At 34.0% G+C, this 27,156-nt stretch overlaps 1 protein-coding gene across 7 annotated transcripts in view; it reads left to right on the top strand.

The window, feature by feature from the left end:
* The window catches only part of foi (solute carrier family 39 fear-of-intimacy), a 35,997-nt gene extending 11,923 nt beyond the window's left edge, over positions 1–24,074 (top strand). For 6 of the 7 annotated variants that reach the window (XM_074186308.1, XM_074186306.1, XM_074186310.1 and 3 more), the window contains 3 exons: positions 3,024–3,648; positions 16,353–16,892; positions 23,291–24,074. In XM_074186308.1, coding sequence (XP_074042409.1) covers positions 3,024–3,648; positions 16,353–16,892; positions 23,291–23,517 — 1,392 coding nt within the window. In that variant the 3' untranslated portion in view covers positions 23,518–24,074. Of the gene's footprint in view, positions 1–3,023; positions 3,649–16,352; positions 16,893–18,878; positions 18,950–23,290 lie in introns of all 7 variants that reach the window. The other variant, XM_074186311.1, reaches the window with a different exon arrangement.
* Positions 24,075–27,156: the final 3,082 nt, after the last annotated feature.

The following is a 27,156-nucleotide window of genomic DNA, read 5'->3' as shown; positions in this document are numbered from 1 at the left end:
CTCACTAATTTTAAGTGAACCTAATTTTGGTGAAAAATTTTGGCAAGAACTGAAATTCAAATACTTGGTTTTTTCAAAATGTATCGTTAATAAATTATTATCAAACCTTTTCTTGATATTATCGAAATTTGCTTCCACATTTTTAAATTACACCAGCTATTAGCGGTATATGAAGTCACCGTATTATCTGCAAAAGATTGAATTTTTCTTTCAGTCTGCATATAAAATAAATCATTGATGTAAATATTGAACAATATCGGACCCAAAATAGAACCTTGAGGAATACCATTAATAAATATTTTTTGTCATTAATTTTAACTTGTCGATTTCTATTTTACAAATAACTTTCCATTAAATTGAATGTAGTTCCATGAAACCCAATTTCTTGTAATTGTATTGAATGGATGACCGTATCAAAAGCTTTGATTAAATAAAAAAAAACAGATAAAGTTGGTATTTTATCATCAAATGACTGATATACATTATTTACTATGTGACAAATTGCATTCTGCGTGGATTTATTTTTTCTGAATACGAATTGAGTATTTGAGAAAAAATGGATTTTATCTAAATATTTTTCAATTCTATACTCAAGGATTTTTTCAAATATTTTTGCTAAACTAGATATCAATATGATAGGTCACTAATTCTTCATTTCATTCTTATCACCACTTTTGTAAATGGGCTTTATTATTCCCATTTTGAAAGCATCAAGGATCTGGCAGTATTGAAAATCATATTTATTAAATGCACAATGTTTTTACAACTTCAGAAGTTAGTCCATTATATCCAGGTGATTTTCTGAGTTTCAAGCTGTCAATTACATTTTCAACGTGTTTTTTATTTTTTCTGCTAAATTTTCTCCAACTTTAGAATAATAATTAAATTGATTAGCCATAACTCTTGAATGTGTTGTAGTTACGCCATTCGTCATTTTGATGATTTTAATGTTATTACATATTTTCAGTTTCATTACATATTTTTTTAATACAACTCCATAATTCTTTGGATGTTTTACTATTTTTGTTAATTTCACTCTGATAAAAATTAATTTTAGTTTTATTCAGGATGGTTGTTAATTTATTCTTATTCTCTTTATACTCGATTTCAAGTAGTAAAAATCATTCCGACCATAGAAAACGACGTGTGTTCACTGAATGGGCTGTGGAGCAGTTAGCAACTGATCCTAATTTTCATCGAAAAATCAGCAATGAGGCCCATTTCTGGATGAATGGGAACAAAATTATCGAATTTGGGACGATATCAATACACATGAAAACCAAGAGCATCCAACGCATCCCGAAAAAGTCACTGTTTGGTGTGGATTTTGGGCTAGCGGCGTCATCGGTCCATATTTCTTTGAGTGGTCAGGCCATGACCGTCAACGGCGAGCACTATAGGTCGATTATGACCAATTTCAGGACGGCGCTACGTCCCACTCAGCTCGTGCCACTCAGTTCATGCCAGTTAGCTCATGCCACTTAGCTCATGCCACATTGGAATTCTGCACGAGCGATTTGAGGGCAGGGTCATCTCATATGTAAGTGATCAGAACTGGTCACCGTGATCGTGAGATTTGACCCCGTTAGACTTTTTCTTGTGGAGTTTTCTTAAGTCGCAGGTGTATGCGAATAAGCAACAAACCACATCGGTTCTCAAAGCTCATATAACCTATGCCATCGGTCAAATTTAGACTGATTTATGCGGCAGAGTCATGGAAAATTTGATGTTTCGGATGCGCTCCAGCCAGACGTGACGGATATTTGAATGATGGCATCAATAGCTCTTGAGAAAACAATTACAGTACAATATTACTTCTAGGAAAACATCTAAAATATCAGCATTTAATGTCAAAACTTGCTTAGATAAATGATTAATTCTGGCAAAATAGTTGTTTCAGGAAAACAAGTAATTTATAAATATAATGAAGCCACCGTGTAGAATTACGCGTCTTAAATAAAATATATTGTGAAAATGCTGTAATTATTATTATGGATAGTTTTATTAATTTTCATCAAGTAACGGGTCAGTGTATTCAATTTTCAAATATAATTCTCATATAAATTTCAAAGTGATTTTCAAACGTGATTTTCATCAGAAATTAATTCTGAAATATTCAAATATCTGCAATTATCAATTTCCTGTCCACCGGTATTTTGAAGAAATGGAAGATAGAACTGAAACGTCTGCCGTAAAATATATCCAAAACAAGCCCTGTTCTAAAGACGTCAACTTGGTTGGTGAATCGCGCCTTGAAAATAGTGTATAGTTTTGGTGTATAGGAACAGTGCTTGTTATGAATACTTCTATTTTATCAAAAGTTTCCATCCACTGCATCCATCCTCAAACAAAACAATACCACATTTCAAATAATTGAAACTGAAGGCCCTCATATTATCGAATGACGAATCTCACATACTCACTATTCAACATATACGGAGTGTTCAAAACTTTTCTTGGTCTAGAATCCCTCGATTTCCATACATAAACCCCCGATTTGTATTGTCGTTCTTTTCAAATTATACTACTGTTTAATTCCTCCACTGTGTTTTTTAAAGTTGCCTCATAAAATCTCCAGCTTAATACATTGTGCCAGGGCCCCACTTCGTGGTACCAAGCCCCAGCATTGAGCCTTGAGATAAGTTTTTTGAGACAAATGGTAATTTTCATAGAACACAGAATATATGTATTGGTTACAGTTAAAATAATAATAGTGACGTAAGTTATCAGAAGAATGGAAAAAATGTAGTTATGTTTGGTTTTAGAATGTTTTGGTGGCAGAAAGTTAGGGTATATCATCATATTTTTGCGATGACGTCATCGCCTTCCAACTCAATCCAGCTAGCCGGGGCCCTGTTGAAGTTGGAGCTCTAGGGGGGGCAACAATGATCCCAGTGTTTGGGGCGGATTTTTGCCCCAAGTAACATTAGGTTCTACTATTTCATTCAATTTTTTTTGTAGATGTATTGAGTAAAATGTGATATGAACCCGAAAATATATAAATAAATAATTAACGATTCTAGTGTTCTGAAAACGAAGACCTGGAAAATCTCCTGAAAGCTGACTTCCAAATGAACAGATCTTCCTTCTATGAAGCGTGTCCCATCTTAATATACAGCATAATAAATAGACACTGCGCCGAAGAGATCTTCCTAGAAGACGAAACGTCTTCGACAGCCCGCAATGGCTTTGTCTGGTTCTGTTCCATCATGGCTGTCGTACTGATAAGTGCCTGCGGGGTGCTCTCCCTCGCTATCATTCCCGTGATGAAAAAAAAATTCTACAAGCCGATGATCCAATTCCTGGTGGCTCTGGCGGTGGGCACGTTGGCCGGTGACGCGTTGCTGCATTTGTTGCCGCACGCCATGAGCGGAAACCACGCGGAAGAAAGGAATTCACACATGCACGGACATGACGACAATATCAAGAAGGGATGCGTTGCCATGCTCGGTCTGACGTTTTTCTTTATAATGGAAAGGCTGATATTGCTCCTTGGGAACTGGAGAAAGGGCAAGAGGAAGCACGAGCATTCGCATGTTACAGTTATTAAGGATGCGGGGGAGAACGAGAAGGGAAACAACGAGACACAATGCATGGATAGGTACAACTCGGTTCCGTACTGCTATGAGGATATCATGAGTAATCCACGTGAGTTTTCAATTCTTTTTTCAACTTGTTTATTTCCTGTTGGTCTATGAATAAAAAGGAAAAAATAATTTATTCTATAGACCAACTACATGGCATCATACATGTCAATTCATACAGCTTGTCAAATGTAAGAAGAGCTTCTTTCGTTATAGTCCCGCCCACAAGATATGGGTTCGTTAGAAGATGAGAGAGAGAGAGAAAATTCTCAAATCTCTTCCTAGATTTGACAAGCTGTACTTGATATATGTAATATTCAAAAGTGAAGTAATGAGGTTGAATGCTCTTTATTTCGAAAATCTTAATATACATATTTCAAAATCTATAAGTCTGGGTATCAAATAGAAAAAGACATACGTGGAAGGTTAAAAATGATTGGGTTTATTTGGTCCTCCATTGCAATCCGAGAAGGTTTATTGTGGCGTACACCTAACTCAACCAGACAAATCCACCTTCTTAACAAAGTCAATTGCTTTCTTTTGATCTCTTTGAATGATCCATTACAAGGTATTTCAAGGTATTTTTCAACAGCATTTTTTAACAAATGGGAGCAAGTTGATAATTTTTTCTAACAAGCTTTCATTAATTAACTTCACCTGTGTTTGTTTGTTACTCTCAAGCTCGGGATCTGTATTTGACAATATTATCGACATTATTGCTTGATTTATTCGCGGGCAGATGGCGCTGTACATAACCTCCTTGATATATCGACATTATTGCTTGATCTATTCGCGGGCAGATGGCGCTGTACGTAACCTCCTTTATATAATTCTAACTCACTTTACTTGTATTTCTTCATTTGAAACAAGGATTTTTTTATTAACACCCGCACCTACCGCCTTATTTGTATCCCTCTTTTGCGCCCCTGCTGCCTTGGGCTTGGTAGCTGATTTTCAGGCTCCCTCTCCAGAATCGGAAAATATCATGGTCATTTTTCTAAACAATATACGGCTGATTGATCCCAAAGTTTAGATAATGTAAATATAGTTTAATAAGACTAAAATACTCGCTGTTATAGCATACGAAACTAAACAATTAAAAAATCACGCTTTTCAAGAACATCGAACTAAAAAGTTCAAAATATATTTTTTGTAATGAGCTTAAAAAAATAACGAACGAAAAATACTAGTATTATTGTGAAAAAACGTGGGCTATATTTTTTGTATATTAAGCGCCCTTTGCTTTTTTCACAATAATACTAGTATTTTTCGTTCGTTATTGTTCTAAGCTTATTTGAAAAAAATATTTTTAACTTTTTAGTTCGATAATAGGGTTATTGCATGAATACGTTTTGTTCACCGATACAGTTTTCATCATGTTTTCTCTAAGATTGTGAAGAAACTATTGAAGAAGGAACAGTACTTTCTGCTACAGGTTCTCCGGGTATCCTCACAGTTGCCCCATAAACCAATTCAGCACTAGAACACTGCAGTTGTTTTTCTAATCATGCCTCAATAATTTTATTATCAGATGGTGGCAAGCTATGGTACTTATATGCTGCATACTCTTCAAAAAGTGAAGATTCAAATTGACTACCTTGGTATGTAGTTATTCTTAAAGGTATTCCAAATCGAGAAATCCCTCCCTGATAATTTTTTTTATCATTAATTTTTAATTTTTGGCACACTTGATATTTTTGTATTGTTTCATTTAAAATTTTTGGGGGAAAATAAAACCAATACTAAAAATGAATTCTACATGACAAACTACATTAGATTCTCGAATTGACAACCTCTTTGTTGAATTTAATAAGTTGTCCATCCATACAATTTCTAGCATGGTGGTTGATATCTGTACTAGGTATCGAAAAAACTTTATCCTTTATGTATCCCCAGACAAAAAATCGAAAGGAGTAAGGTCTGGGGATCGAGTTGGCCAGACAATTGGTTTATTGTTTTCAATCCATTTTGTTGGGAATATTACATGTAAATGTTCCCTTACTATTGCTGTATTATGGAGAGGGGCACGGAGGATGTTCAGCGGAATTTTTTTAAGTAGCTATCAAACTCGTTGGATAAAAAATATAGATACATTTCGCCATTCATATACATGTAACAGAAAGGATCTAGTATGTTTTTTCCCAAAATTCCCAACCAACCGAACTTTCTCTGGAAATGTTTCAATTGAGCCAACCATTGTTGGTGAATTTTGATTAATCCGTCCATATTATTTCTTTACAAATATTTCCAACTACCCTATTTCTACGTCTTAACCACTTCACAAATCGTACTATCCTTTCGTAATCCCTTTCATTAAAGTGATGAACTTCATGTATCCTGTAGCATTTGTATTTGTTTTTTTTTTATATTTCTGGTAGATTTTACAAAAGTCCCTAGTTCGTGAGGTAATATTTGCTCACCTAAAACATTTATTTAGTTACTCACACTTCCAGTATCTACATATTTTTTAGTTTTATTTCTTTCAAATGCACCATAGTCTCTCAAATTTCTTTTAATAGTCTAAAAATATGAATGTTCGGAATACGATTCGGGTATAGCTCATCAAAAGAGAATTTCTATTTGATTTTGCATTAGTAAATGGAACATCAGTTCTTTCGTCATTTGAATATATCTTTAATGTGTAACTAAATGCATAAATGTCTAGCAGTTCTTAACAGATATCAACAACTCATTTATTTTTCCTGTAAACCAAGCAAAGCCTATGTGTTTAAAAATGGTAAATGAATTGAGATGCTATTCAAGTGTACTGAATTACAGAATAATCATATATTAAACAAAAACTAATATTTTATTGAGAATAAAAAATATTCCGTATTAAAATTGATTCAGAAAAAATTGGCCTTAAATGAAAAGTAATAAAAATATCAAGTGTGATGTATCAGTGTGATTTCATCAATATTTAATAAAAGAGACATGTCCGTATTTGAAAAAAAAAAAAATTACACAGATGTGTGGCTTTGGTATACAGTATGAATTCATAAATTCCACCCAATCACGAAATCACACTTAACGATGAGGTAATCGCGATCCACACGCTCTGAGGAATTACTCACCAGAATGTATATCTACTTTTTAAAACAAATAATTGATCAAAAGCGATCAAAATAAGTATCTTTCTTGTCATTTTCCACTTATTTTCTAAAAATAACGACTTTGAGGATTCGCATCATGTCCGGTCTTGGAAAATAATAGAAATCTTCAAATTCAAACGTTTTAACAAAAAAAGTGGTTAGAATAAAACTTGAAGATAGCAATATTTCCTATGAAATGAAATGAGAATCAAATTTCCAGGAAAAATAGTTATCATTTTATGAGGAGAAAACGGCGATTTTTTAGAATTTTTTTTTCAAATTCAATTTTGCTGAGGCACTGTTTAAAATTATCCAATTGAGCTAAAACTTTCTAAATCTTATTTCAACCCTCATTTGTATGTATAACGAACATTGGGTCACAGAGACTGAGCAATATCTGATGAATTTAGAAGGCTATTAAATGACCTCTTCATACTCAAGAAGGGAAAGAATATACGGCGGACCCTGCATCTTCTCTAAAAATATGTTGTGAAATTGTCGAAATCAGAATTAAAAGTATCGGAAGTATAATAGAATACTCATCTGTAGTTTTTAAGGAAATTAAATGTACTATAATTTGTATCTATAGGCCCTCTTTTGGAAATTTAGATATATTCCTACAAGTTCTCAGTGAAATACTTGATATTGTACAAAATAAATTCAGGAAATATGATACAATACTATGTGGTTATTTCAATATCAATCTTATGAATACAAATAATGCAACTGCTCAGTATTTTCTACACCTCTTATTAATCTGGACAAACAAATAAATTAACCGACAAGAATAACATCAAGATCTTCTTCACTACTGGATAATATTTTTATAAACTTCGAAAACGATCATTCTGGAGAAGTTATTACTTCTACATTATCCGACTCAAATGCTCAGAATTGAAAGAACTGGGAAAATTGAAACTAAAAAAACAAATACAAAAAATAAGAAAAGAGTATTCTCAGGTGCTAAGCTTGATCAATTGAAAAATTAATTGAAAAATAACATATATCAACTTTATTCCTATGAAGATCCAAATGAAGCCTATAATTATTTCAATGGAGTCCTCAGAAAACTAATGAATATAGTCACCCCACTAAAATCTTGTAAAGCAGACACCAACTTGAAAAATAGAGATTGGATTACCATAGGAATAAAAACATCAAGCAAACGTGAACAACATTTATACACATTTTAAAAAAAGGCATCATATCTAATGATACATACCAAAGATATAGCAATATTTTCAAAAAAGTAGTTAGAGAAGCAAAACAACGCTGTAATAAAAATTACATTCAAATGTCCACCAATAAGTCCAAAGAAGTATGGAATCTGGTCAAATCTATTACTGATTCGGATACTACGCCACCTATGTCAGTATCGGAAAACATTTCTCCAGATGAAACTATTAAAAAACTAGCTCTAAATGAGGTTAATCAGTACTTTATTAATAACTGCACAACTTTGAATAGTGTAAATAAGAGCAATATGTATTTAGAGCGTCCATCTTTTGATAAAAACAATTTCTTTCTCCCAACAGATTCAAAAGAAGTTTATGATACTATTCTGAAGTTAAAAAATAGTGAAGCAATAGGTGAAGATTAAATACTAACTAAATTACTGAACATGTAGCATATGAAATATGTGAACCTATTGCTCACATTACGAACTTACCATTTTTGACAGGTATTTTTCCTGATAATCTTAAAATTGTGCATGTCAAAGCTATCTTTCACAATTGGAAATAAACATGAAATGATCAACTATAGGCCCATTGCAATACTGTCGTTAGCTCGAGCTAACTATCATGCTCTATGTAAGGTAATTTAATCTATCAATAGTAAAAAGGCTACAACAGCTGTCAATCTGGACTTGTCCAAGGCTTTTGACAGTGTTGACCAAAGGCTATTAATTACAAAACTGTCGTTCTATGGTATCAGAGGGCTGACACTCGAACTAAGTACGTCCTATTTGAAAAATAGACAGCAATGTGTCACTGAAAGGGATACTGATGGAAATCTAATAAAATTAGAAATGCTATATATTGTAAGAGCTGTGCCCCAGGGGTCAATGTTGGGTCCACTACTATACATTCTTCACACTAACAATGTGCCTGAAGTTGTTGATGAATTTTTCATCAAACATGGCGTGCCGAGCAGGTTGTTCGTCGCCAGCTCCCACAGAAAACGAGAATTTTAATTGTAAACATTGCTCGAAAAAAGTAGTAAACAAAGTAAAGTGTATCAAATGTAATGACTATTTCCATTCAAAGTATCTCAAGCAATCTAGTGACCAAAAAATAGCGGAATGCAAGCATGAATCAGATAAACAAGCTGATGACCTACTTTATTTATCTGAAGAAGACTTCCTGAGAGAGGAAAATAAATTACTTAGGCAAATTTCTGCTGATAAGGAATCCATTATTGCAGACAGAGAACGAGTCATTATATTACTGGAAGAGAAAATTGCATTTTTGGAAGACAAATTCATTAAAGACAGACCAACCCAAACCATAAAACATAGTATGACAATTCCAACAAAAAATTTAAAATCCAATAAAGTAAAACAAATTCCCAAAAAAAAACAGAATAAATAACCAGGAAAAACACATTCAATAACATATGGATGTATTAGACATTGTAAGAAACCACAACATACAGCGTGTCACAATTAACGAATCTAAAATTGAAAATAAGTCACAAACTGAAAATCAAATAAATGCTTTAGAAAATGAACAAAGAAGGTTTATGACAGATATTATTCATTTAAATGATGATTATAATAGCAATGAAGGTTTTTAAGGAGTCGTAAAAATAAAATAAACATTGAAGGTGATAGTAATTTTCATGGGCATGATGATCAATACAAAAATATATGGTTTTTCATAACCAAAGTACCCAATAATATGAAGGAGGAAAACAAAAGAAAACATATAGAAGCACAAACAGAACAATCACTAGAAAACCAAGTAATCGAAGTAAAAAACTACAGACACTAAATACAAGGCGTAATATTCAATCATTTATTATAGGTGTTGCACAGAGTCTGAAAGAGAAGGTATATGATCCCAGTTTCTGGCCAAAAAATATAGGTTTTGAGCGATTTAACTTCAGGAGAGGCAATCATCTTCTTGAGAACCAAAATACAAAAAACAGAAGTCCACACCAGACTGTTACTTTTTTGGAAGAACATCGGTCACAAAATATTCCCATGTAAAAGAATTTCTAATGCATCAAAATGTTCAGTCTTTAGGAAAAACATAAACATGATGCATAAGGTCATTGAAGATCTGAATTGTCCTGTGGTGTGCATTGCAGAACACTGGCAATCACAACATAATATTAAGAATTACAATTTCGAAGATCTCATTCAAGTCTCTAGCTATTGCAGAAGAGAAGGCCAACACGGAGGCTCAGCTGTATATGTATCCAAGGAGAACGTTAGCGGCCAATCGATGAAGTGAACGTCTTAGCTGAAAACTATGATTTTGAGTGCTCCAGTGCAGCCTGTAAAATTGGTGAAATAAAGTTCAATGTAGTTTGCATCTACAGGTCCCCATCAAGTGAAGTTAAATTGTTTATAACTAAATTTCAGACCATGTTAGATATTTTATATAGAAAAAACTATTTATTTTATAGCAGGTGATTTTAACATAGACACCCTTTCTCTTACAAGCAATACGCGTAAAGATTTCATAAATCTGTTAGCTACTTATATTTCCATTTCAACCATCAACAAACCAACAAGGGTTACTTCCCATTCCAGTTCCTGTCTAGATAACATAATTACGAATCTCGAAGGTGATAAAAAAGGGATAGTTATTGAAACAGGTATATCTGATCACTCACCGTAAGAGTTGTTATGTGACTTAAACAAAACCCAATCAGCAACAAAAGTTCAGAGGCGATATTATGATTCCCAATCAATAAGTGAATTTTGTACAAACCTAATTTCCGAGAACTGGACAAATGTATACAAAGATACAAAAGAAGCTTTCTCAAATTTCAGTAAAACTTTCAATTTTTACTTTGATCTACACTTTCCAAAAACGCATAAACACCAGAAACGTATTAAAAGTTAAGTTTTCAATTCACCTGAGATTACTATGAAAAACCAACTTGTCTTTTATCAATCCATTTCTACAATTGATACTGATTATAATAATGCATATAAGTAGATATAGAGAAATTACATCAATCACTTGGAATCTGCAAAATATGACTATTATAGAAATAAAATTTTTGAGTCTGATAATATATCCAAAACGATGTGGCAAATTATTAGAGAAGTGACAGGTGCATCCCAAACCGTACAATTCGAATATGATAATCCATGCGAGGTAGCAAGCGATAGCGAAACCACTTCACAAAAAAGGGGATGAGTCGGACATTTCCAACTTCAGGCCAATCAGTCTTTTAACATGTATATCAAAAATTTTTGAAATAGCAATGGTAAATCGATTAGTAAAATTTTTCACAAACTTCAAAATGTTTTCTAATAACCAGCATGGCTATCTAAAAAATAAGTCAATTGAAACTGCTTTGATGTATCTCAGCAATGAAGTCCTAGAAGCAATGGACAAAAGAGATCTATCATATAGAGTTTTCATGGATTTATCTAAAGCCTTGGATTGCATAGATCATGACATTTTATTATGGAAACTCTATAAATATGGAATTCGTGGAAAATCGTATGAAGTTCAATTCAAATTTGAAAAACAGAAAGCAAATAGTAGAACTGAATCAAAAAGACAAAACGGCAAGATCTGATGCTTTGGATGTGTCTGTGGGTGTCCCACAGGGTAGTATTCTCGGTCCAATATTATTTATTATATTTATCAACGATATCAATGAGGTTATAGCAGACATAAACACTGCTCACATGATCAATTATGCTGATTATATCAGTCTTCTATTAACAGGTGCGAACTTACCTGATATTATAAAAAAGGGTAGCAAAATAATAGAACAATTCAAAGATTATTTTTTAGAGAATAAGTTAGTTCTGAACGATGGAAAAACAAATTGTATCATGTTCAAAGTCAATAGCAGTATAGAAACACCACAAAACATAATTAGGCACAATCAAAAAATCATTTGTAATACTTCAGTGAAGTTTCTAGGCATTTACCTTGATGACACTTTAAGTTGGAGAAGTCAGATAGACAACTTCTGCCATAAACTATCCTCGGTAACATACGCCATGAGAGTTCTAATAAAAAAATGTTGATCTTGAAGCACTAGTTACAGTATATTATGCGAATTTTTACTCCGCTATGAGACAAGGGATAATCATTTGGGGCTCATGTCATAAGTTTAATAGAGTTTTCCTATGTCAAAAAAAATTATCAGAATAATCTTTAATATAAATACAAGAGATTCCTGCAGAGGAGCCTTTAAGATCAACAAACTACTTACTTTGTCAGCAATCTATATATATGAATCAATAAAATTTATCATCCAGGCCATTTTGACATACATCGCAAAATGCATATTTACGAGACAAGACAAAAGAAAGACTTCTCATGTCCCATCCATGCAAAATCCCTATATGAACGTAGCACTATCTATGCTGGAATGAAATTTTATAATAATCTTCTGAAAAACATAAAAGATATTGTCGTTGCTAACAGATTTCTCAAATCTGTAAGAAAATTCTTATGTAATCTAGAGCCCTACAATACTGATGAATATTTTCTGGCCTGTGGAAATTTATGAACCAAATTTTATTCAAAATTGCGCTATGTATTCATAGAAATTATCTCTACTTTCAGTAATCATGCGCAATATGACGCACATTTTAATATTTTTGTAATCGTGTTTGAAACTTGAAGCTATTTATTTTGAATGCTTCATTTTTAGATTTATATGTACACATATTTGATATTTTTACAATTTTCCTTTTGAGGTACTTCACAGACAAAAATATTCTGCCACTCCTGTGAATGATTATAAAATACTCTGTTGAAATAAATGTATCTATCTATCTATCTATCTATCTATCATACATGGTTCAGTATGCTGATGACTGTTTTGTGGTTTTTAGTTTAACTGATCACAACTACCTTAAGGAAAATATATTTTTCAAGCTAAAGATTCTGGAGGTGTACTTTACATCACACAATCTCAAACTGAACAAAAACAAGACACAAATCATATCTTTTACCTAAAACGGCACAAATAATACTTTGAGTGATGGTGTAACTACTTTAGAACCAGTGACTCAACTTTTCTTTCTTGGAATTATAATTGACTCAAAGCTGGACTGGAAGAGCCACATAGATAAAGTGGCAGCACAAATGTCAAGATACTGCTATGCCCTGAAAATAATTACACAAAATATATCCACTAAGGCTGCGATGTTAGCATATAATGGTTATATTCAGAGTCGTATCAGATATCTGTTTAAAATCTGTTTTTCCGTTAAGCAGCTGTCGCCCCCATAAGGAACGGCAACTCTCGGAAGTTGAGAAAATTGTGAGAGCTAAGGATTAACGAGGTCTTATCTTTTAACGTGTGATTCCTAACACGGATATGGCATAATGCTCGGTCTGCACATACACAAAAAATATTCTGGTATTTGTCAAAGAAAATATATTTCTTTTTGCGACTTATGATAGGAACTATGCCCACAACACATTTGACCTATCTTCAAAGAAATATACCTTTTTCAATCATTAATATTTATAAGAAGATACCTGAATCTCTCAGAACTTTGTCTTCTATGATCATGAAGAATAAATTGAAAACTTTGCTTCTCTCCAAAGCTTATTATTCCCTGGAAGAATTCTTCAATGATAATTTAAACTAATGTTGTTCGTGTTGAATATTTCGTGTCGTATCATTCTGCATTTTGATGTAGTTTAGTCTCTTTTGAACCCTACATATAGATGTATATGTTGGTGTTCTTTATCTAATATAATAATACTACATTAAGTATATTGACTGTGATAAACTTGTTATTCATACATCTGTGGCCATTTATATTCTTATATTCTTAACCAATATTAATGATACTGCTTCATGATTTTCTACTACTTCTATAACGTTCAATGTCTAGTCTTGGTAGATGGAAAAGCATTCTGGTTAGAATATTCGATTTTGATTTGATATTCCATATTATGCAATAATAATGTTTTGATATTCATTCCGAAAGTTTTTCACTCAGTGTGAGTGTATAAAAATAACCATTCAATCAGAATGTAAATTAATCACAAGTTTGTCTGATACGAGTAAAGAGATAGATGTCTAGTGATCCAGTTAATATGAGAAGCAAATAGAAGTGTTTCTTAACCCATTAACCGCCGAGCTATGAATGAGGGGTTGATTAAAGAAAAAATAACATTATTGGATTCATTAGGCCCTACTGAAAGTTCTTCCATGAAAAAAAAATTATTCATACAGGGTGTGACGAAAAATATAATGTTGCGTTTTCGCTACAATGGCCTAATCCGGTAAAAAAATTATTCAAATTTGAAAATGTAGAGTACAAAATATATATTATGCAATGAAACGAAACAGATAAATTGTTAGTGGACATTGCAGTTTTCACACATGAAAACTGTCTGAGTACGAGTTGGTTTTCTTTGACCCTGATTGCTCACACGAGTTATTTCAGATTTATTATTAGCAGTTTGTGTGATTTCTTCAGTTTTCATGAGAGCCATAACCAAATACGATCTGACTTCAAGTTGTGTAATTTTGGGGTGCGTCATTTTGTATAATTTCCAAACATTCACAATGACGCTATCTACACTATTTATGAATAAAGGCCACAACCACTTCTTTCCGCGCACTCTAATGTGATAATTCGCGATTCCATTGTCATGGAGATCAACGCCGCCCATGTATTTATTATATTCATTTATCACCAATGGTTGCAGAATATTTATTTATTTTTTTCAGTTTTCTGTCATAACGCTTTACAGGTTGAATTGGATTTATAGAAATATTATTCGTGATGAGGCTCACAACTCACAACACATGACTTTGATTTTGAATGAAATCTGTAGTCGAAACGTCCTCTCTTTTTTTTATGGTGCTTGTTGATTCAAGCTTACAATTCGAAATGCGGTTGTCTCGTATCGTTTCTGTTGCATATATGTGTCTTTCGCCAAGAAATGAAAAAGATTATAGGACGAGAAGTTATCAAAGAATATCCTGTGTGAGGAAGGATGCTCAACGACTTTCAACAAACTGACAACATTTGCTCCAAGACCCATTTCGATTTTTTCCGTAAGGCATAAACTGAAATTAATATCCATCTTCTGAACAGAGGCACCGTATTTTGAATCCGAAACGGACTGGTTTTCCTTTTATAAACATTTTAGCAGAGTGTCTGCTGAAGTATGGAACCATTTCTTCGTCGATTGAAAACAGTCCGAATTGTAAATTCCTTTCATTTATAGCGTCAAATAATGGACGTAACTTAGCAAATTTGTCATTTTTGTCTAGCTCAGCATTATCACACAAATGTAGGTTTCTTTTTATATTTCAAAATTTGTTTCTACTCATACAATTTTTCACAAGCACCTACACCTTTGTCTTCATCTCTACTCCAGTACATTTCTTATTCCATTGCTAACATTTTACGCTGATGGTGCGAAAACGCAACATTATTTTTGAATGACTGTATTTTTTTTATACAAATATATCGAGATTTTTTGTTGTCACTCCACGAGAACTATATTTCCTTCGTAAAATGCCAAATAACGAGATGAACATGTTTTGCTATCCTGAAGTTACAGGATGATCTTGAATAGGATGACTGAATAATGAAATTACGCAAATTTGTAAGTTGTATGAAAAAAAAGAAAAACCTGATGTGATCTCCACAGAAAAATAATGAGTCACCAATGACCTTTTACAAACATGAAACCGAAAGAAAAATGAGAATATTGGTACTTGCTTTCGTAAAAAAAAAAATGTTAAGATAACGTTGCGTTTTCGCATCAACGGCGCTTAATGGGTTAATGGAGATTCCTGAGACCAGAAATTAAATTACCGAATAAACGAAATTATGGGGAAGGAGCAAATTGTTCTAGATTTTAAAACCATTAGTGCAGATATTATTCATGTAATTTCAAATTTAATAATAATATTTTTTGTTAAAGAAAGTTTTTGGCTTTCTACCACTCCATTTGGAGTGGTAGATGGAGATGGAGTAGTAGAAAGCTGAAAATTTTCCCAAAAATTATTCACTCCTAAAAATATAACCCTTTCAAATTAATAATAATATATATAGAATGGCCGCCTTATGTATGGTAAATGCTGAATATATTACTATATGTTTAAAGTTGGGTTTATTTTTTATAAAAATAACAAGAACTATCATCAGATTACGACTGAATCTGTGTATTAATTAATTTACCGTCTGCAATTGACAACTGTACCTTCATAACACTCTTTTTTACCCTTAACCACTGTAATAAATCTGTCATAATGGAAAAACGTGTTTAAATATTGTGTTCATAGACTCTAACATACTCTAAGATCATTCTTGAAATTAAGGTTGAGTTCTTGGTCAATTTGTAGCCAATTCACATAGACGAGGCTCGTAAATAAATGATCCAATGCCCTTCAAAGTGACTCATAGATTTTGGATTATTTTTTGCTAACGATTTCATTATCTAATGTTTTGCCATTAGCTTTATTACTATTTCGACACTGTTATCTATTTCAGGCACCCTTTACGAGTCGGACAAAACTTCGACGACAACTCCCCTCGACCCGACCCCCAACTCCGATAAGCAATCGTGCAAGATCTCGCGCTCCGCCGATGATCTCGAAGCCAATCAGAACACAATCGAGAGCAGCGCCCTCTCCGAAATGAACCGCATGCTGGGACCCACTTCCATTGATAAACCGAACGAAGACTACACCGTTATCGTGCGTGAGCATCGTAACGACCACCATGGCCACAGCCATAAACACGGCCACGTCCACGCCGCGCCACGGAACTTCTCCTCGGTTGCGTGGATGGTAATCATGGGTGATGGCCTGCACAACTTCACGGACGGCATGGCGATCGGGGCTGCCTTCTCGGGAAGTTTGGCCGGTGGGTTCTCGACGACGGTGGCGGTGTTCTGCCACGAGCTACCGCACGAGCTTGGCGATTTTGCCGTGCTGCTGCAAGCAGGAATGACCATCAAGCAGGCGCTGTTCTACAACGTGCTTTCGAGCATCCTGTGCGTGTTTGGGAACGTCTTTGGGCTGGTGTTGGGTGAGTAATAACTTTTTTGATAAGTTATTTTTGGAACAGTTGTTCATTGTTATGTATTAGTAGCGTTTGTCTTATTTGCATATTTAATGGGAAAAAAATTAGCCAAAGTATTTTCTACTTCAAATGATATATTCAATCAACACTTTATCAACAATAATTCACATCAGGAAAGTATTCCTCATGGTAGTTTTTGAAATGATTTTACAATACTCAATAAAGACATTTTTTACATTACTACACGCAAAATACAGATATAGTAGATAATAAAATAAATTGAAATAAATAATACACCTGGTCATCTTTCCGCGTCGGAAAGGGTAGTGTGTAATATCCTCCAAAGAACCTTAGACAATGTTCGTTGTTAGTGCCAGAGGGAGCAGATGTCTGCAAACCCCAGAAACACTTTGATAGTTTCATTCACCAGTCAAAGGAATCTGGGTGATTTACCTACAGTTGTCTTTGATGGTGAGGTTATTCCATTTGCAGCGGAAGTGGAATATCTAGTTATTATCATCGATAAAAAACTGAAAGGTCACTTGAGAAAAATATTCTACAAAAGAAATGGAGCCATACAGGCAATAACCAGAAAAAGCAATGGAAACTCATCAATAATCTTAATAAAGGCAATAACCAAAGTAATCAAATAACTAATTTGGAAATTGAGGGACAAATTCTTGAAAAAATGAACAAATATTTCGTTGATATTGGTAAATCAATAATGAGTAGTGTAAACCTACAAACAGCGTCATCTACTGAGTTTGAGGAAATCACAAGTGATTGTTCAATGTACCTATACAATACAAACTCCCAAGAAGTTCACGAAGAATTATATAAGTTGAATAAAAATGCAGCACCTGGTTATGATAACATAAATACTAACGATCTTTTAACACTCAAGGATTATATTATACCTATTTCAGTCAAATTAATAAATGAATCTTCCAAACAAGGTATATTGCCAGATATTCTCAAAGTCAGCAAGGTACCACCTATACACAAGTCAAGACCAAATAACATTATTGATAACTATAGACCTATTTCAGTTCCGACTCTGTCAAAAGTAATAGAAGTTATTTTAAAGAAACGTATTATCAATTACATGAAAAAATGTGTTGCCTTTGACAATTACCAATATGGATTCCAAGAAAATAGTAGCACCCTGAGTGCAACTATAGATTTCATTAACCACATTGATTCTTCACTGGATGATAAATACTACACTATTGCTGTATTTGTTGATCTACAAAAAGCATTTGATGTTGTTGATTTCTCTATATTACTTAAAAAAATTGAAGAAATGGGAATGAGAGGAAATGCTCTCTCTTTACTAAAAACATACCTTCTAGATCTCAAATAATTCACAATGGTTGATGGCATTTCAAGCCAAACTGAAACTACCAAAGCAGGTGTGCCCCAAGGCTCAGTCCTTGGACCCCTACTCTATACATTACATCTGTCATTGAAAACTGCTAACATTATAGGTAGATACTTTGAATTCGCAGATGATACTGTTCTTGTATATAAGGGTAAATACTTGGAACAACTCGAAACACTAGTAAATGCCTACCTTGAAAGGTATCACAGATGGCTTGCAAAAAATAAACTTCAGATCAATGTAAAGAAAACTACTTTTATAATCTTCCCTCAAAAAAACATGAAACAACAGGACATCAAAGTGGAGATAGGAGGCAAAGAAATAACGAGAGTCCATAATACCAAATATCTGGGACTAATAGTTGATGAAAACTTATGCTGGAATAACCATATCACCCATGTAGAAAAAAAAGTAATTCCAATGGTTAGTGCCCTATATCGTTATAGAACCTACTTAAGCCCATCTTCACTCCATCAAATATACAGTGCATATTTCTTATCAATTTTTAGCTATTTAATTCCTATAAGGGGTACATGTGGACAGACATTATTCAAAAAAGTAAAAATACTTCAAAACAAAGTTGTGAAAATGTTATTCTGGCTTGATTACAGAACCTCAGCTGATACTTTATACAGTGTAACCAAGATACTGCCTATTCAGGATGTTCTAGAAATCGAGCAAGGTAAATTTGCATACAATGTTATACATGAACAAGTTAAACAAGTCAGCTTCACAAATACAATACTCGTTCGTACCCATTATAATGTCTTTTTAGAACCTATACATACTAATATTGGCTTAAATAATCCCATTACACTATGCATGAAAACTTATAATTCTCTTCCCAAGGAAATAACAGATAGCCCCAATTTCAGTATCTTACAGTTATCGTTTGACATTATTCAAAACAATATTATTTGAGAATGAAAACTTTACCATTCAAAAGCGGATAGATATGATATTAGCGATTGGTGACTGTTTAGAGTATTGCCTTTTGGCGTCGAGGGAGTATGCCCAAAAATATCCAGACCAGAATAATAATAATAACCTTTACTACCCAACAATTAAAAACCATTTACAAACTAAGTATGTTGAAGAAATAATATAGGTGTTTATTACAAAGTTACAATTTGAGAAAGTGAATAACAAAAATATAATATAATGAAATAAAAAAAAACTATACCAGTAAATTAAAAATTCTCCATGAAAAATTAAGATGCAGTTTCAACAATATACTCTAGGGAATCAAAATTGATATCATACAAATCTGAAATTAAATTGAAATTATTGCAAACGCTAAAGATAAGTGACTTGAGGTACAAATTGGTTCTGGCCAGTCGGCTGTAAAATTTTTTCGTACTTCTAGTTCTAAAATGAGGCACAAAGAAATTTATAAGAGATAAGCATCTACATATGAGCAAATCAATAAGGAAAATATTATCAAATAAGTCAACATTTACTATTTCACTTCGAATATGGTTTTTTATAGCTAGTAAAACACCATCGCCACTTTCTTGAGATACAACATCTAATTTATGGTCTTTTCAGAAATATTGACTATTGGAGACGTCAGACGATATATTAGTTTTGCATAAAGCAATAAGATCGGATTCCTCTTGACTCACATATAATAAAAAGCTTCGCATTTTGAAGGAATTCCGCGAACGTTTTGAAAATAGCAGGTGTCATGAATACTGTTGGGCAGTTCTAATTTTTGCTACAATTAAAGAAATATTAATTTTATATTTTATTATCAGCTTTGATTCGCCAGCCTGTATACATTCATTAAGTTTGTCACGAGTTTTCTTGTACAATTCCTGTTGCTGTGGAGTTTTATCTAGGGATAATCTGATTTTATTCTCGAATCTAGAATTCACAAGATTTTTTGTATTCCTGATAATATCCTGAAAGTTTTTCATTTGCCAGACTAATTCTACCAGGCCGTTTTTTTGCAGAATCAAATCGGCCCAGTCGAATTCTTAGTTTGGATATTTCAATGTTAGGTTGAACGATTTTAATGATCTCCGACACTTCAGCTTTGTCACTGTTTTTGTGATTCCCTCCTGATCATGTTCGTCCAAACCAAAAATGATTAGATTAGACCGACGCTTGGCTCTTTCCTCTACTTCATTTACAATTTTCTCTAAAATTCGATAATCCAAATTTACTCGAACAGAGTAAACTTGCTTCAAAATTTGAACTTCATCCTTTAATGCCTTCAATTTATCTTGAAATGCACTGTTGTAAGACAACTGTCACAGCAAACACGTTAATCATCGTCTTTGAATTCATCCTTACAATAACCACATTTATCCATTTTTTCGACTCCAAGATAATCAGCACGCCACTGGTTTAAAGTTCAATACAAGTGCGAAATAAAAATAATGATAAGAAATGTTGTGGGGTTTATGATAATAACTGGCACCTCAACTAGACGATTACAGCAAATTGATGGATAAATGATGAAAGAATCAAATCCAAAATATACTACAAATGTAGATCTCCCTTTTCTGAAAAAGGTGATGTAAAATTTGAGATTTCAACACAATTTTAAACCACTCAAACAATTGAAAAACTCAAATACCAAACACAGGCTATTTACCTATATTCAAATCATCCTAACAAGTTGGTTTTCAAAGGACTGCTACATGAATTTCCATTGGGATCATCATTTCAGTGTTGAGTGAATTAACGATAAATGTTGAGGAACAATCTAAGCCGCGCAAAGTTTGGCACTACAGATCTGCTAAACGGGGGAATCTTCAAAACCATTTCCTAAATTTCGCTTGTCTAGATGTTTGTTTCAGATCTAAAGATCCATCAACTTGTGCTTCTGAAGTCACGAAAGTTATTCTTTCATCCATGGATGCATATATTCATTTTCTAATTCCTTCTAACGGCAAACCTTGGTTCAACAAAATTTGCGAGCAAGCTGTCACCTTTGAAAATCTCGCCTAGTGGCAGTGGCGCAAAAATCCCAGTGTCGAAAACCGAACTAGGTTTGTTAACACTCGAAACAACTGCAAATTTAGAATAAATGAAAGCAAAGAACTTCATAAAAATTGGGATAAATTGCTTGCCAATCCCAACGGGTCTAGATCCTTCTGGTCAGTAGCTAAAGATGTTAATCAAAACTTCACAAAATCCAAAATTTCATCACTAGCACAAGCGGGTGGTTCAATTGCAACAAGAGGTGTTGCGTTTGATATGCGTGTGTGGCATGAGAGTTTGCTGACCAAACTTCGATGTTATGGCTTGTCGGATCATTTTTGTGTATGGCTCTTCAGCTTCCTGAAAGAATGTTGCCTACAAGTGGCCGTCGATGGATATCTCTCGAATACTTTTACCATCAACGCTGGTGTTCCCCAGGGATCCATATTGTCTCCAACCCTCTTTTTATTGTATATCAACGAGTTATTGGAAAAAACGAAGAATCCAATATTTTGCTTTCCTGACGACAGCACACATGTCTAGAAGTAATTTCGAATTGGTTGAAAGTAACCAGGATCAATTCAATGCTACAAAAACCAAGGCAGCGGTTTTCTCAAAAAAAATAAATGTCTCCGAGCCGAATATAATAATGTCAGGTCAGACAATTCCACTTTTATTTGTAACTAATGTTACTGCAGTTTCGTCCTATAAAGACATTTTCAAACAATTACAATAAACTCGTTAGTTAGAAATGAAAGTGGTAAATAAACATAGAAAGTTTCATTTCTCATTTTTATCTTCTTCTGTATAATTTGAAGTACTTCTTCGACAGGAACGTTGGTGTAGAGGCTTTCCACGTTGAAACTGATCAGTTGATCCTGCTCTTTGACTTCGATTTTCCCTAGTAGTTCAACGAAATGCCTTGAATTTTCCATGAACTAAGCGCGATCGCATTTGTGCCGCTCACGGAAGATATCCAATGAATCATATATTAGCCCGTGTTTACGGGACTAATTATGGTACCTTCTAAGCGCCGTGACGTCCTTCGTCAGCGAGCTTTTCGGCGGAAAGAACTTGAAGAATTTCTGAGACAGCCTCCTGATATGATCAGTGACCATCTCAATTTCAGCCAGACCTAACAGGGCAACCAATAAAATGTATCTGTCACTATTCGTGCAAATACAGAGCACCTGCATTGTCTCAAGTCTCCTTAGAGACTTAAGGCTGCCCAATAGGGGATAGGCATACAACATACCTGAGGTTCTTATTATTTCAAGATTATTTTGTGCGTTATGTGCAGAAAAATAAAAGAGGTCCTGCAGAACATTGACTGCTTTCAATAGTAGATTCAGTGTAATAGAAAGGCATCAACTTTAAATTCCTACCACTGGCAGCCCCACAGGGAAAGGTTAATTGGAAGTGTGAAAAAAGGTATAGAAAGATTCTTGTATCACTAAGTGAGGAAACATCACAAATACTTTTTTTAGAAACAGAGTATAGTAAATTGTAGGCCACTGACCAAAACTTCCCAAGATACATCAGCTTTAGAAACTCTTACTCTCATTTGTTTTGAAGTCAAAACTTATCCCCTTTGCGAACAGACTTTTTTTGTGAAAAATTCTTTCTATAACAGTTATGTTTTGCGTTGTATAATATTTAGTAAATATAAATATATAGCTGGGATGATTCTGCAACCGTGTTAGGAATCACACGTTAAAAGGTAAGACCTCGTTAGTCCTTAGCTCGCACAAGTTTTTCAACTTCTGAGAGTTGTCGTTCGTATGGAGGCGACAGCTGATTAACGGAAAAACAGATTTTAAACAGATATTAAGATATCTGTTATGCTTTCCAGTGAGCCATCCTGTATAATATTTAGTAAATATAGATATTGTATTTTAGGATTTAAGCATTTTGCATGGTTTATTTGACTTGTGATGTGTACACTGTATATTGATGAATATTATTCACTGTATATTCGTGAATATTATTCTATTCTATCACACTTGAAATTATATATCAATGTTTGAGTCGTTTGTCATTAAGGAAGTTAATGGGAAAATTCAGTAGATAAACTTCCTACATTTTTTTTCAGGTAACACAGAATATGCTAGCTCATGGGTATTCGCCGCAGCAGCAGGTATGTTCATCTACATTGCATTGGTAGACCTGATACCCGAGCTTAGCTCAGCACATGAGGATGAAGGCAATTTGATGCAGTGTGTGCTCCATTTGGGTGGACTTCTCGTAGGTTTGGGTATCATGGCTCTTATCGCATTTTACGAGCACTCTCTGATGAACCTATTCAATGATTCATTTTGATACCAATGATATATGAACGGATTCATATTTATTTTTTACTTTTATAAGGAAAGTAGTGCTAAAACAAATTTCGCTTTTACCAAAAGATAAACTCATTACCCCGCAATGGTAATGGGCTGGTTCTGTATATTCTAAAGGTTGCATTTTCAATACACTTTTTATTTCAATTCATACATGTTCCACTTCATCATTATACTTCCTCTTTCATTCACCACACTTTCCATTACTTTCCTATTTGTGTATTCATCTCGTCTTCCATTATTTATATGCAGTACTATGCACTTCTTGATTGGAATACTTAAAAAGGCTGGTAGTACTTAGAGTTTTTGTGTTCATTATGACCATCAAACCAGTCCATTTGCTTTTAATTTATAGTTTTCTACGACTGCTTTGGATAATAATTGATTTGAAAAAAGTGATGTTGACTAATTTTAGAATTTGTTTCTTCAAGTTCATAGACAAGTAGGTATTTATTTTTTATGAGTTTCCTTAGTTTTAAGTTTGATATTTTGAGTTTTGAGGTGATTTTAGTTTCAATAAATATGTATATATATGGAGGCTTTGTTTTATTATTACTTGCATGGGTCTAGAATAGTTTCAGTTCATTACACGTGATATTACACAACTCGTTTCAATTTCTTGGTAATAGAACTTCATGTTTTAAGTTTTGTCCTATAAATACGACTTTTCCATATTGAGGTCACTATCCAACCACTAATCTAAATATAGGTTAATCAGTGATTTAGGGTAACATTTTGGGAACACAATTCATGGATGAATGAAAATTCATTAGTTCAATTCAATTATTGTGGTACTTGATGGAAAAAAAAGATGTATTGAATTTTTTTTTATATTAGTGATCCAATGATTTTTCATATAATTTATCATATATCAATGAGCAGTAGTGTTCGCTGCAGCAGGAGGTTCCGCATACAACGGGATGTATGTTCGTATACGATCACCAATTATCTCTCGTCTTTCTATCTGCTTTTATCTGGTCAGACACCAACAATTCCGGAAGTGAATGCTCCTGTTGAGATGGAGATGACCAACATTTTAACATGATACTCATCCATTTCTACATGTACTACATAAATTGTTGCAACAATAGGCTGCATATTCATCACAGTGTAGACAAAGTTGGACAAGTAACTCGGAAGTTGCTGCACAGTATATGCAAATATTTCTAGAAATTCCCATATAATTATATAAGTACAATTCCGGTAAAACATTTGCAGCACTGATGGTGGTGTCCTATTTCTGGAGTTGAATCTTTTGTCCTCTTCAGAAGTGGAGCTGAATTTCTCGACACATATCTACAATACAGTCTGGTACATAGGCTGACAGGCCAATAAACATGGTGAATGTAATACACTGTCATTTGCTAAATTTTGATTAGAAAGCCGCATACTTTCGGCATATAATCCCACTCTTTCAGAAAAGGCATATTGGTATTCACTATTAGATATAGAATTATTCATATCCTCGATTTTCTCTTATGAACACAGAGTGAAGGGTGGGTGAGACTACCACATCTACGATTAAAAACATAAAAATCGACTCATGATTTTGAACTTCACTCAGTATGTAGTGGTAGTATCTACAAGAGTATACCAATAATGAACAATGAAAAAATCGAAGCCATTTTGTCAACACTTGGTGATGTTGAAAATTAGTCCGATGGTGAAGGAGGAGAGGTTTCCAACTTTATTGAAGATGTTTCCGAAGTTGCCGTTGAGGTCGTCTTCATCGGTGAAGAAGTGGCGTTGAAGCCATGGTGGGTGTGAAAGCTGATGAGGGTGCTGTTATGGAGGACCTAGACATGCTGAAGCTGAAGGATCTGCAAGATGAAGGAATCGAAGGTGATTCTTCAAAGGACAGAAGCACCTTGATAATAGGCCTTCGTACGGATCCGAAAGAAAGACGATCATACACACATACTATGTTGGTGTTGTTTTTATGAAGGTTGATATGAAAATGACGACCTCCAGTATACCATTTCGGTGATGAAAATAACTGAAACATGGTGCGAGGCGTGCGACAGACCACGTCAAACTCTTGTCGCCAGAGTAGCACTCCATTTTATTTAATGTAGTTCATTCATAATGATGAATAAATATTATAATCCTCATTATTATTTTCGTTACTATAACAGTGGATCTATTTTATGAAAAAATATCACTCATGGCCAACAAAAAAAATCTTTTGAAAGTATGGAAATTACAACGTTGCCATACCAAAAGCTCCATAGGAGGCTAGGTGGAGGAAAGTAGATTTGTACCCAGATCTAGATATTTTTTGCACTGTTTCTAAGCTCAAAAATAGCGAAAAAGGCTCTTTCAAGGTCAAACGTCCGGAGAGAGTACCACCTGACGTATGAGTGTGGAAGAGATGGAGAGTACATCGAGTGACCAATCCACCTATCATTAACATGCCAGTTTAACAAGGTTTATTCAACATGCGATTCCCCCTATGAGGTACATATTCAGGGATAAAAGAAAAAGACATGGTAGTTTAAAGAGGTCTAACGTTTCAACGTGTTATCCTAATGAGGAACGTATACAGGGTGTTTCAAACGGTCGTGCACTGAAATTGAGGTTATGGGTGAGCGCTGGAGTGTGAGTAAATCATTGAGGTGGTCCTAGAATTGGTCGTCAATTTGATATTCGAATTAGGACGGGTCCTTACGATGATTCGTGACTGCTGACCACCACATCCGTTAACTTTCAGATGTAAGGAATTTGTGGTTTTTTTTACATGGAGTGACGTCACAATATTTCCTGATCTAGGAAAATTATACGTCGACGATTGGCGCGACATGTCAGAAGGGCACTTCGTTAATAATAGTCGGGTCGTCGCATGTAATAATGTAATCATTAAATAAGAGGGGGAAGAAATGCAGATATTATTAATAAAGAAAAAAAAGATTGTGACATGTCACAATAGGATTGAGTCGTATATTCTTTAATAGTCGTATCGCCACTTGTCGCACATAACATGAAAGGGGTGACCAATATATGAATCAACGAAGTTTCATATCTTCACATATAATAAAAAAAATAAGCACTTACGGTTTATAAAAATTGATATAGAAGAAAACTGATGGTGATGCTCACATTGAGGAGAATCCAGATCTGCAATGAAATGGCCACTTCCGGTCGCCTGATTTCGATTATTTTGGTATCAATGGATTCGTCTCGATTTCAAGAAACTTATTCAAGCATTTCAGAAGTCTAAATGTCATAGTAGGCTAACTTCGTTATTATTGACGATATAAGGGCATGGACGTACTCTTACCTCACAATTTCTACTGGAGAACACGATAATAAAAAATTATACGGTGTGTAACATTTTTCAACAAGACAAGAAGCGCCGCTCGCCCCCTCTAAATCATTTCGATTAGTAAAGCAATATCTCATGACGTACTCTTTTCTTATTTTAGTGAGAAAGTAGTACTATTGCCCAGGTGGAATTGAGTTTGTGGAGGCAAGGACTTTTGATTTTTATAGGAGTTCAATCAAAAATATTGAAAAGGTATCTCCAAGTTATTTGGTCTCATTTGGACAGTAAATAACATAAATATTGTACACTCTTTTCAATAATCATCACAGTAACTCATTTACACTTACACAGGACGCA

This window comes from Leptinotarsa decemlineata, unplaced genomic scaffold (assembly GCF_025532065.1).
Source record: "Leptinotarsa decemlineata unplaced genomic scaffold, Ldec_3_MD MMD2_tig00078422_RagTag_RagTag, whole genome shotgun sequence".
In the NCBI taxonomy this organism is placed as follows: domain Eukaryota; kingdom Metazoa; phylum Arthropoda; class Insecta; order Coleoptera; family Chrysomelidae; genus Leptinotarsa; species Leptinotarsa decemlineata.
This window is presented reverse-complemented; position numbering and strand designations above follow the sequence as displayed.